Source organism: Thermobia domestica, chromosome 11, assembly GCF_964235325.1.
Source record: "Thermobia domestica chromosome 11, izTheDome1.hap1.1, whole genome shotgun sequence".
Classification (NCBI taxonomy): domain Eukaryota; kingdom Metazoa; phylum Arthropoda; class Insecta; order Zygentoma; family Lepismatidae; genus Thermobia; species Thermobia domestica.
In genome coordinates, this window is record NC_137464.1 from 59,111,912 (window position 1) to 59,125,266 (window position 13,355).

The 13,355-nt window shown below is 35.6% G+C and overlaps 1 protein-coding gene across 2 annotated transcripts in view; it reads left to right on the forward strand.

Annotated features, from left to right (window-relative positions):
- The first annotated feature begins 7,253 nt into the window (after nt 1-7,253).
- The window catches only part of LOC145663580 (NPC intracellular cholesterol transporter 2 homolog a-like), a 31,412-nt gene continuing 25,310 nt past the window's right edge, over nt 7,254-13,355 (forward strand). For both annotated transcript variants that reach the window (XM_081729695.1, XM_081729694.1), the window contains exon 1: nt 7,254-7,362. In XM_081729695.1, coding sequence (XP_081585821.1) covers nt 7,263-7,362 — 100 coding nt within the window. In that variant the 5' untranslated portion in view covers nt 7,254-7,262. The remainder of the gene's footprint in view (nt 7,363-13,355) is intronic.

A 13,355-nucleotide genomic window follows, 5' to 3' on the forward strand; every position in this document is an offset into this window, starting at 1 on the left:
CTGAATCTTCCTTTACAAGCACTGATGAAAATGGGCATCCACTAATGTGCGTTTTCGGCAACAGTGTTCTTAGAGATACTATTGTGGCTTGCTCGAAATCCAATTTGATTAATTGCGGATTCCAATCATCAATATTAGACTTCATCAAACTGAAAATCCTCTGATAGACTACGTCTTACTATCTCTTGATAGTAAGAGACCGAAGATCGAAAGAACAATGTTTGTTTCCTCCAAGTTACTTCCGATGCCTATGTGTAATGTATATTGAGCAAACTGCTGACTGCAACACTAAAATTTTCTTTTAACAAAAGAGACACTGACCAAAGCTTAAAACCCACTTTATTTTAAATTATAATTTGTAACTGTTTCGGATATCTAGCATATCCTTCTTCAGACACTATCGAAAATAAATGAAAATACAGACATATATATAAATATTGTTATGACAAAGTTTACATTATTTAACCGTCATATATATAGTCATTATTATGAAAAAGTTTAAATTCTTTTAACAGACATACCAGGGAAGCAAGAAAGTTCGTGCGCTTTTGAACCACTCCCGCTTCCATTTGTCTGCTGTGGCGACATCTGTCCCCGTAGCATGAAAGTTTTGACTGTTTGGGGAAGCTTATTCATTGACGCATCAGCCACGGTGAATATAACAACGCATTTGTCAGTGTAGTGTGTAAAAATCGCTAGTGATCATGTCAGTGTCAAATGAAATTTTTAGAGCTTGTTTGCTTTACGAGTTTAAATTGGGGACAAATGGTGCAGAAGCAGCTAGAAAAATATGTGCTGCGCTCGGAGAGGGTGTAATAAGTAAATGTACAGCACAAAAATGGTTCCAGACCTTTTCAACTGGTGACGAGACCTTTCAAGATAAGCCTCGCTCTGGGAGGCCTAAATCAGTGGATATGGACCACCTGAAGGCCTCTATTGAAGATTATTCCAGTCAAACATGCGAGGAACTTGCTCACCGATTCGAGGTAAGCAGGAAAATTATTCGGGTAAGTCTGCATCAGTTGGGGAAGACCTGTAAACTGGGTCAGTGGGTCTCTCACGAGCTGACCGCTATGAGCCAAGTTCTAAGACTGAATATCTGTTCATTTTTGTTGACGAGACACAAAATCTGTCCAATTTTGGACCGTATAATAACTTGTGACGAGAAGTGGGTCATGTATGACAATAAAAAACGGTCATACCATTGGCTATCACCGAATGATCCGAAGCCTTTGACTGCAAAACCGAACATCCATCAGCACAAGGTTTTGCTCTGTGTTTGGTGGACTACAAACGGTATCGTGCACTACGAATTCTTGGAACGTGGTAAGACAATTACCACAGATGTGTACTCATCACAACTGAGAACGGTAGCCACCAAACTGACCCAGAAACAGCCAGCACTAGTAAACAAAAGAAGTGTGCTCTATAACCAGGACAACGCGCGCCCTCACACCGCAAAACAGGCGCTGGAAGTAATCTCAGAACTTGGTTGGGAGCTTGTATCTCATCTTCCCTACTCCCCAGATGTTGCCCCTTCGGATTGCCATTTATTCTTGGCCATAGACAACTTTATGCGTGGCAGGCAGTTCAAGACTGAACAAGACATCAAAAATGCAGTTGCTGAGTTTTCAGAGTCTGGGGAACAAATATTCTACAAAACTGGCATTTACAAGCTTGTTGAGTGCTGGGAGAAGGTTGTAGAAGCAAATGGAGGCTATTTTGCCGAATAAACTAACCGTTAAAACCCTGTAATTGACAGTTTTCTTCCATAGTATAAAAGCGCAGGAACTTTCTTGCTTCCCTGGTATGTATAGTTGTTGTTGTACTTTTTTATTTTTATTTATTTATTTATATATTATTATTATTATTATTATTATTATTATTATTATTATTATTATTATTATTATTATTATTATTATTATTATTATTATTATTATTCCTATTTACTGAGGCCTTCAGCCAATCCCATAAGTCTTCGTTTTCACTTTCCAACTAATCACGTTCCTTCATTTTTGGTTCTTATAAGGGTCTTCTTTTTTTAAATATTTATTTTCTTTTTCTCTATGCTATTCAAACTTCCTTGCCATAATTCATTAATAGGTAACACACATTATAATTACAAACAGTTACAAATTATAATTTAAAATAAAGTGGGTTTTCAGCTTTGGTCAATGTCTCTTTTGTTAAAGTAATCAATCCAAAGCCATGAATAGTCTTACAGTACTATAAAATGTTCTATCCATGAAAAACGCAATGTGCTAGTTGCACACTGTCTTTCCCTCGCAGTGCCAAATATTAACATTCTTCCTTCTTTTGTGGTGTCATCTGCTAACAGGTAGTTTGTCTCGTCATCTATCTTCAGAATGTTCATAGGTTCTACAGTGTGCACCACAAATGTCCCAATGTCTAAGGAAAAGTTTTGAACAGTACCGCAAATGTTCCAGAAAAACTGGTTGTCTCATTGTACTGCAAATGTCCTGTATCGGAAATGTCCTGATAGCATTGCCTAAACGGAAATCATGGATCTGTTTCCCTGGTCGAAATTTGCCATTTTTATTACTGGCTAGAGAATATAGAGTGAGAATGTCTTTTTGTGTGAGAATTTTGAATAGATTCAGTATTTTGTACTTTCTGTCGATCCATACGACTCAAATAGGATTTTTAAGCCACGAAACAAATTTTTCAGCCAGAGAGTACACAAGGTAGCCTCAACGTTTGTTTATATTGTTTCAAATATGTGATAGGTGCCATTCAAATTTAGGAACAACAATCCTTCATTAAAAGAATAGTTTATGTGTACTTCGGTGGTGAAGAAGCACTTACGTGGGTTTGTCAAAGATAAGCTTTAATTTAGCCTTCAGAAGAACATGCATCTTATCTAATTTGCAACATAGAGAGTTGTCATTAAGCCCTCAAGCAGGAATTTATTTTGAGTAGAGTCCAAAGCTTTTGGGGGTTTCCAAATGAAATATGAGCATAAATTATGTTAACATCAGTAAATTCGCCCTTAAAATTATACTAAAATTTAGAGAAAAGTCGAGGTTTCGGAGGAAGTGGGTCCAGATCATCCCTCTGCGGACGGGTTTGATTATCATTCAGAATTAATAGACGTACGAATTCCCACTGGTTGTGTTGTTTGTGGATGTGGGAAGGTTTAGCTTCTACAAAGATATTTTATCTCTAAATATTAGGAAGGGAGGTACAGTGGCTCTATAGTACACTTTTATGTTTCTCCTTTTCTCTGGCAAGAACTGAGTATGAAGTCTTGTCAGCGTACACATAATACAAATATACACATTATGAAGATGTATTCAGTTTGGATTAAATTGTTTTCAATTAGCTAACACGTCCTTTCGTTTACTTTTGTGGCTGCTACTCGTACCTTTGGGAAATACATTCTCGGGTTCGTAATCACTGGAAGACCATAGAACACGTTAGGGCTGTTCAAATTCCCACCTTGAATTGTAGGCAATGATAATTTCAGGGGATGAACATGGGGAAAAATCTCCACCTTTCCCCCGAAATACGGATATTTCATCCCGGAATCATATTTTTGTTCATTCTCAATATGGTTTGCAAGTATTTCTGCATTCGTTCTGGCGCGTGGGGTCTCTGGTTCGATTCGCAGTCAAGTATGTTCGTAGTTGACAACATTGTGTAAGTAAGTTTTCCGTTCCGTTTTCTCTCACATTCTCATTCCACCAATTATTTCATCATAATTCACTTGCTTTAATCACCGTCTCCCTTAGCCTAAAGGACATAATCATGGGATGTTAAACTGAGTGATTTCATTCCATTTCATGTCGCTACTTACGCAGTACTACTTTCACCATCTACCCCTGGGAAAAATCTGAAATCATCACTGACTGTCAATCCAGTGAGTGGTAGCTTGAACGCTAAAAAGGGACCTAAAGTTTAAGAAAGAAGCAATTAAATTTTAAAAAGATGAAACAGCTGCCAAATTTTTGAAGGATGACTCATTTAATTTTTATTTCCCTTATTTTGGTCCTATTTTAACACCTTTCCTCCTATCTCTCTCTCTCTATTTATTATTACAATATCTTCGTTCCTTTAATGTCTTACATAATTTTCCTTCAACATATTGTTTTACCATAAAATTAATTAAGGTACTTAATTGTTTCCTACTAGCTATATATGATATAATTTTCCGCTATGCAACCACAACTATTCTGAAGTTGACATATACACTGCGACACACACGACATCTTCTAGAATTTCAATTCATATCGAATGTGAAAGCATTTCAGTTGGTTTGTTGGTTTGGTGTTTAGTATTCCATCCAGCACCGAGGTTATATAACACTTGAACCTACTGCTTCGGAACCATATCGTCGGTAAAGGCACGTAGGGGCGCAACTTGCAACATTGTGAGTTTGAGTTATGAGCACCATACATGCATATTTAACCTGCTTTATCGACCATAAAACTTTCAGAGCTGAATTCTTTATATGAATGGAGATATGAGCTGTCTGAAATTGGCATATCTTCAAATTAGGCCTCTAAAAAACATCTGTGAAGAGTCATAACTAACATATAGCTATTCGAGCGTTCATTAGTTCCTTGTGTCATTTCTATTTGTGAAAGAGTAATCTGGCATAACTTCTTTCTAGAAAGAAAAGAAAAGATAGAAAAAAGAAACAAACTAAATGTTATTTTCTATAACATTTAGTTTGATGAATAATAGTTTGCGGAATATAAAGAGTTTCTTGTTTTGCTAAGTATGTAATAAAAATATGATTTAAATGATGCAAAAAAAAAATAATAATGGAAATAGCATTATATTTGGTACTGTTAGCAATTTCATTGTGCAGGATTAAGTTGCATTAAAAACAATATTTTTCTTTAGGATTCTTATCTTGTTATACAGTATTCTTATTTTGTAACACCAATAGCTAATCTTACTGATTCAAGATGCGAGTATGATACTACAAAATTCTTTATTTAGTACGTTGACAACCATGTGCTTCATATGTGATTCACAGGTTTTGCATCAATGTTTTTTTTTTTTTTTTTTTTTTGAAACCACTGAATCACCGGTGATGCATAGGCACATAAGTTCTAAATAGTGAGATAAATACCCTGGCCTCAGAAAGATGTTCGGCGTCCTTGGTTTTCGGCTTGTGATAGTTTCTTTCCTAGAAATTATTTGATCATTTTGGTACATATTCTCCTCCAATAAAAATGGTCTCACAATGCACCTTAACCGATTTCGCTCTGGCAGTCAACGTAACGTGTGAGAAGAAAACATTCTTACTGATAATTTAATTTGTTTCTTTCAAAAGGAAGAGCACTTTTACCTATATTAGGAACATTATTATTTCCTGGCCCCAATTACAAAAACATTGGAGTGTCATCAGGAAAGAGATGCATACGGCAGTAATGATTAGGAAAGTGCCGTGGCGCTCAACATCGCGTATTATTATTATTATTATTATTATTATTATTATTATTATTATTATTATTATTATTATTATTATTATTATTATTATTATTAATAATAATAATAATAATAATAATAATAATAATAATAATAATAATAATAATAATAATGGCCACACACACTGTAGTACTTACAAACTTATTGAATTCAAACCGCAAAACATAAAAACAAAGTTTCTCGCAAAGGAATATTCAGAACAGTACACCAGTATCTGAAAACGTACCGGAGCGCTGCCTTAGCAGTAAGAAAAGTACTAAGGCATCGCCTAGGCGCACTCCGGCTCGACTTCATTTATGGACATCAGTGTATTCTTGAATGCTAAACACCATTGCTATATCTTATTTTTAATTTGTAAAGGGCGCAACTTAGACTTTTTCTTTAGAAATATAACCAGCGGAAGCTTAACCAGCGGAACTGATTAAGGCACATTTTTCCCGCAAAAAGTACAACTTTGTCAACCTTATAATGCTGTCTTCATAAACACTAAACTGAAAGCTTTTTGGGTACAAACTGTTTCAACATTGTGTTGAAAATGAAATGAGTGGTAAGATATAACGTTATACGAATAATTTTAAATTGCTTCCCTGTAAAATTAAAAACATTATGATACACCTGTACGTGCCTTTACCGACGATATGAGCTGCAACCGATTTAAACTCGGATCTCCCGCGCGAGAGACGTGTATGCCGATCATATTACCACGAAGGAGTTCATGAAAAGGTCTTACTAAAAAGAAAAAAAAAAAACATTTACAGTAATAACCTTAAAATATCTTATAAGAAACAATGCTTTAGAATTTGCTTTAAAAAGGAGAAAGTAATTTTGTTGATGGTGAAAAATTAAGAAATGGAACTAACGGCCTCATCCTGTAAAGATTTGTGTCAACACAATGCAAAATCTGTGTTTTAGTTTGCAACAAGATACATGAAGTTATAAGAATTAATCGATTTTCGCATGTTTTGCATATACTACGTAACACTCTTTTCGAAAGCTGCTATGGATTGCACCTGTATGACTATAAAAGCATTCCCACATAGCACACTACGTCCCTGGAATGTCCCATTTTGATCCTAATCATCTCATTCGGTTCCAGGGATTATCGGGACAATGAGAAGACATCCCATGGACGTCCTCCACGGGACGTTCTGAAGGATACTCATGTAGGATGTTTATGGGACGTCCCAGATGGGACAGGAGGGCCGAGGGAAAACCAATAGACATCCCTTCGTGGTCCCGTTGAATATCCCGTATCACGGGATATTAGCGGACATCTGGATCTCCCGCGGAAATCCTGTGGATGTCCCGGGAGCACATTCGGATAATCTCGGGATGTCCCGTCGTCCGTTGTGGGCTCAGTCTCGGACATCCCGTGGACGTACTTGTGCTATGTGGGATTGGGTGCCCTCAGTAGCTCCTCTAATCCATCATAATCAGTCTCCCAATGCTTTTCACATTAGTCCAATTTTCACATCTTACCTCACTAGAAAAATATTTTATCTTTTATGGACTTTATGAATGGGTTGTATTTTTTAGTTTACTTTTTTTCAGTGAAACCTACCTCTACAAATCCTCTGTTAATAACACACAAGTGAAGAGCACATGTGCATCTAAACATCTACAATTGCTTCGAGGAAATAAGCGTGTTTTGTTTTCAGAGAAAAAGTGTTGAAATTCTAGATTTATGACGTAGAGAAATTAAGTATATGGGAAACAACTTTCACACTAAACTTGCAATATTGTTATTAACGCCTCGTGCTCGAATGTTCTTATTTAACGAAACACTTCTGTAGTGTAGAGGTATGTTCAACATGAGTAAACATCGAGTGTTGGTTCTTGTATGTTTAATATTTGTGGTAACTGTATTCGGCGGAGAGTTAAAAGTAAGGTTATGTCGCGATGGTAAGTAAATATTCGTTAGTCTATAATTACATTTGTTAAATGCAATAGTAATGTTTTTTTAAATGGATTTTTCGTTTAATTTTAAATTGATTAAGCTTATATAGTAAATGTATAAAAAAGCAATAACTTCTAATGAAGTTTCTGGAAGGTACGCGTTATCAAAGATTGGACAGTGATTTTTTTTTTTTTTTTTTTTTACCTCTCTCATTTTGCAAGCAATATGTGACACAATTAGAAGTGCGTCTGTCACCGTTAAGAGAAAGTGATTAATTATATTTTCTATATAGAATTTGATACTTAAGGATATATTTTTTCTATCTATTTACTGCATAATTAAATCGCTTGCAGCAGAAAACAAACATGTCCAACATTTACACATTTCCTTTTTTTGTGACGATAATGGTTTGTAGTAGATCAATGGATCGTTTAGCACGGAAATGACACTGGACATAATGACACATTTCCTCCCAATAACAATGGACATCGCGATGCCTTCAATTTTCAGCGTACTGCAGAAAGGATACTTGTCCCGAACGAGTTCTCTTATCAGCAGAAAATGAGACTTTGCAGCTTTTCCGTTAGAAGTCACTCTTTCATGCCCAATGATATTGATTTCGGGATAATAGCGAAGAAGGCGAGGAAGAAGGAAAAATACACAGTGGCTGACCTTGTTGACCTTATAAAAAAATCCTCTATCATCTCCCAACAAGTATTGCATTGTTCAAATGAAAGCGACTGATTTCATTGACTACAGTTCCTGGTGGCCTCAATTTTACAATAATAATAATAATAATAATAATAATAATAATAATAATAATAATAATAATAATAATAATAATAATAATAATAATAATAATAATAATAATAATAAGGCCCTGATCTTGTTGATGTCAACTTTTTTTTCTGTTACGCATAGGACAAGGCAAGTTCAAATAGAAACGTTATCTGTCAACTCAAGGTTCTTAAAGTATATTTTTTAGGGTCAACTTTTGGTCACTTTTTGCCGTTTTGAAGTTTCAGGTCATTTTTCTTAATATTTTAAGGTAACTTTCAGGTCATTTATGGTCCTTTAGTCCTTTTTTCTTTTACATAAGGAAATCTTAAAATGAACACTGTTTACGGATTTGAAAAATACGAAGTTCTATCTTTTCCTGTTTCCTGACTATTGGGGTGGAAAACGGCATTCCTAAAATGCTAATGAACACTAAGCTGCAGCTGATTAGCGAGAGGTAAGGGTTGGTAGGTGGCCAAACACATGGTTTGGGTTGTTAACCACAAAAGATGTGATCACGTGAATAACTAAAAATGGATTAGAAGACACAAAGGTTTTAAACAGGTTTTTTTTTATCTATTATTCTTGTGTATACAGTCTATATTTGCGAACTTCTATTCTTTAAGTGTGCTTCCTAGTTACAACTCTGGGGTGAATTGGTGCTTTCAGTACGTACAATGCTGTACAATGGACTGCAACTAACTGAAACAAAAATTTTGAAATGACTGAGAAAAGGTGATTAAAGTCTAATAGATATTCAAAAAGTGTCAATGTTTAACGAAATAAACGTTTTAAAAACGTAAGTTTTAAGGTTAATTTTTGTGAATTTTAGGGTCATTTTACAGGAATTTTAGTGTCATTTTATAGGTCACGTTTTAGAAAATTTTAGGTCAACAAGATCCGGGCCCTGATAATAATAATAATAATAATAATAATAATAATAATAATAATAATAATAATAATAATAATAATAATAATAATAATAATAATAATAATAATAATAATAATAATAATAATGTCTGAGCGATTACTCTTATGGCAAAAATTTCCCTAAACACCTAAAAAGGAATTTCAAAATACCATGAGAATACCTTCTCATCTCTAACTCCAAGTACTGTTCAGTGTAACATGAATATTGGTGGGTTGATAAAATCGATACTTTTAGGCTGAGGAACTCTTCTAAACACTTTGACAAGCCTGCAACTCAATACTGCCCATAAACAACAAGAAAATGGATGGCAGCAAAAAAACATTGGTCTACATATCTCAAGAATAGATGCTGTCTTGGAGTTCAATAGCATCCTGGCCCATCACAATGGAAAAAGTTTTGATATCAAAGGTAAATGATTAATATAGAGTTCCACGACTCACATATTATTCAGAAGTGTTTCACAGTTAACTTCCAATAAAGGAGGTTCATCAGTTTCATGGTCGTTTTCTTGAATCATTCAATTCACAGTTCGTTTGAACAATGCATTTACTGCAGAAAGGAAACATGTCCAAAACACAAAACAGTGCCCCCCTCCATCCCCTTACGTCATACACAAATTTTGCATGTGTATTTATCACGTATACGTCTATCATTAAAGAAAAATACATGTTATGGTGGAAATATAGTAAAGATAGTGTTCTTCAGGTTTTTGCCTGTCCTGGAAAATTATGAAATGTGGACATGTTTGGTTTCTGCAGTAAACGGTTCAATTAAACAAACTTTGTTCTTGTTCAATTCTTGTAGTAGTAAAATTTGACACGTTCCCAAAATGGTTGCTATGTCGTTAATATGAGCAGATCAGCAAACGGAATTTATTTTCTGTTACCTATCGGCTTGTGTTGTACGTATTTTTACATTGTACCGACGTGACGATTCCAGTGAATTCTTGTACAATACGAAGCAAAAAACCTGCAACATGAAAGTTTAAGTTCATTGTGAAACTACGCCAACAACATAGGCAACCAACCTAACGTCTTTGTGGCACTGATCAGGCCACGATAACCTTCGGCTTCGTCCCCCTGCACACTTCGTTTGGAGCAAGAAATGCATAGACCACGTGACTACAAATCACAAATTTCTCACAAGATGGAGTAATAGATTGAGGTTCTTCTCATTTCTCTTCTCATTTTACATCCTCAGTTTTAAAGAGAGAGAAAGAGAAAAAGGTCAACGTGATAAAAACTAAATAAAGAGGAATATGCGAAATATAAAGGAAAAGAAAACGTGCGCATATATTGACAAATGACACATGCACTTCAAAGGAGACCACCTCAAATTTTGTTATGAACCATATATAATAACTGTGAGAATCAGCAAACCACAAAGACATAATTACACACAGTAAGTGTTATATAACACATATTTATTTAAACAAATAAAAATGCTCGCAGAAAGCTGAAAATGTCTTTAAAATCTCAACCATAACTGAAACAAGAGATTACTTCTCTATTGTTTTTCTTCGTAGCATCCATCTACACGGAGAAATGAGAAAGAGAGAACATCTTAAGAGATTCGCACGTATACAATATCGGAAACTGCTAAATGGAAAAAATTACAGTCTTTGGATGGGATTCGAACCCAGAACCATAGTATTAGAAATCCCACACTCTACCGATGTAGCTAGTCTGGCAGTAATACCCTGTTCCTCCATCACTACCTATGAAAGATGGAATGGAGTCTGCAGAAAACTACGTCTAACATGTCCACGACAGACCGCCTATAACCTATGTCTAGTTGGTACTTAAAAAAGCTAGTTCTACACGTGCATAGAAAAGTAAAATCAAATGAGTAGTTAGTACACATCACTTTGTCTGTCTCACTCTATCTCTGACTATAGAAATCGAGGAAGAAGAAAAAAGTATAGAGGTGAGAACATAGGAAGAACAAGCAAAAATATAAGTTGCAGAAACTGAATATCAAGGGGAGAGAGAGAGAGACATAGAGACAGAGAGAAAAATAGAGGAACGGAGCAAATGATTTAATATACATCGGAGAAGAAGCTTCACAACTGTGCTATACATTTAATGTATTGAATACTCTGCAGGCCCGTATCCACGGGGGGGCTAGGGGGGCCGGGACCCCCCTAAACTTTGGCTGGCCCCAATAAAGGTTTCACGATAGGCTTGCAAATGAACTATAATATGGTGATGAAGTATAATATGATTGGGTCGGGCTCCCCCTAACTTCGCCCCCCCTATATTTTTGGGCTGGCTACGGGCCTGATACTCTGTTTCTTCTAAATTGCTTGCTAGATGATAAATATTAATTTGTAAAAACGTAGCAAATGCCCGCGTTGTCTTGTTTTCTTACTGTTTCAGTAATAGTGGAAAACGTGGTTTATGCAACATAATAAATTACTAATTTTCCCACAACAATCATGTAGATGTTGTTGATGATTTTGAGTTTACGTCCGTTCTGCAGCGAGACTATATGAGACGTGGACCTACTTATTAACGTGGAATCCGAACCATATGAGCTGCTGCCGGGAATCGAAGCAACCATGTACTGTTGGTAAGAAATTTCTAAGCAAAAGAAAAAACTGATTAGCAAAATACATAAAACGATAGTCCTGCAAACTATTACTTAAAGAGAATTTATTGTAAAATCAATACATCAATGTGGCGGTATATAGTCGTAAAGTGATTAGAAAACTTAATATTAAACTGTCGATCACATTGTTTTACTTATTTGAATTCAATGTCGTATAGATTCGGTTTTAGCTCTAGATTTCAGCGTTCTCACTTCGATTCTTAACTTGTTGGAAATATGCATTAATCGAAATTATAAAAGTATACGAAATTTAACTAGCTAAAAGAAGAGAATAACATAGAAATCCGGATTAGAGTATTACAATAAACATGTGTATTTTGTTTAGGGTTTGCAAGTCATAGCTTATAGGAATTATAGAAAAAACGTTCGTTGTGAAAGCACAAGAAAGAAAGCAGAGAATAGACACAAACCTCAGGTGGGTTTGAACACGAGAAGGCGGAGGTAGTAGACTACTCTACCAAACCGCTCGGCTATATCTTAATTCTCTAGTACGTTTTGAAAAATATTGTCTAGAGTATTTGCACTTTACTTGTTTCTGTTTTGTTGTTTGTCATATAATGTATACGAGTGGCGAATAATAGAATAGAACTGTTTTAGACGAGTATGAACAAATTTCCCAGACAAGTTGTAATCTTATATGTATCTAAATTGCACAAATAAATCAGATTAAATCTGTAATGTGCTTCGGGGGTTTTGATGGAAGTTAACTGTTGCATAGTTACGAGCTTTTGTTTATGCCCACCACTCGATGGAAGTTATGTTCTTGAAAGATAGTAACTGCTACTATATTCTAGTGTATTGGATTTAAAAAAAAAAATGGAAAATATTTTGTTACTAACAGTGAATGAGTATTTTTGCGTGCAACAACAGTTGATTACAGGCACATCTACTTCTTCTGCGCATGTTTTTCATAATACGACGTCATGTATAGCAATATTGTGCATTATCGTATATTCAAAGACGTTTTTAGCACTTTTACTTTTGTGTAAGAATGGCGCAATATGATCATTCTGTACGTGAGAGTGTTATCGCTCTTATTGAACATGCGGGATTGAGTGTTCCTGAAGCAGGCGCTCGATTAGGCGTGTATCGTGCAGCAGCGTTCAGATGGTGGAAAAAAATATGAGGAAACTGGAAGTCTAACTCGAAAATCTGGAAGTGGTCGGCCACGAGTGTCCTCACCGACACAAGACCAACGATTAGTTGATCAATGCTGTCGACAGCCTTTCATGTGTGCCCGACAACTGCAGCAGTCTACCGCCTTTCCAGGTGATGTAACTACAGTCCGACGGCGACTTCGGGCCGCAGGCTTAAGGTCCTTCCGGGCTGCTGTTAAGGAGAGATTGACAGAAGATCACAAAGTCGATAGACTGGCGTTTGCAGAGCTAAATATTGTTACGACCTGCTTTTGGTAAAAGCAAATCGTATCATTGAAATCAATCTTAAATATGGTTATTGTTAGGTATGAGTTCGTTTATGTTGGCGTGTTTAATTTTGACCTGCACTTAATGTTATTTATTTGGTGTGTGTATAATGTTGACCTGTACTAACCAAAAAAAAAATGTTTACTTGTGTGCCATTAATGTTGACCTGCGTCGCATGGATCGTTGCATTTTATAAAAAATACAGATATATATATAAAGCTATTTTGTGTGGCCATAGAAAGTAAATTCTAAGTAT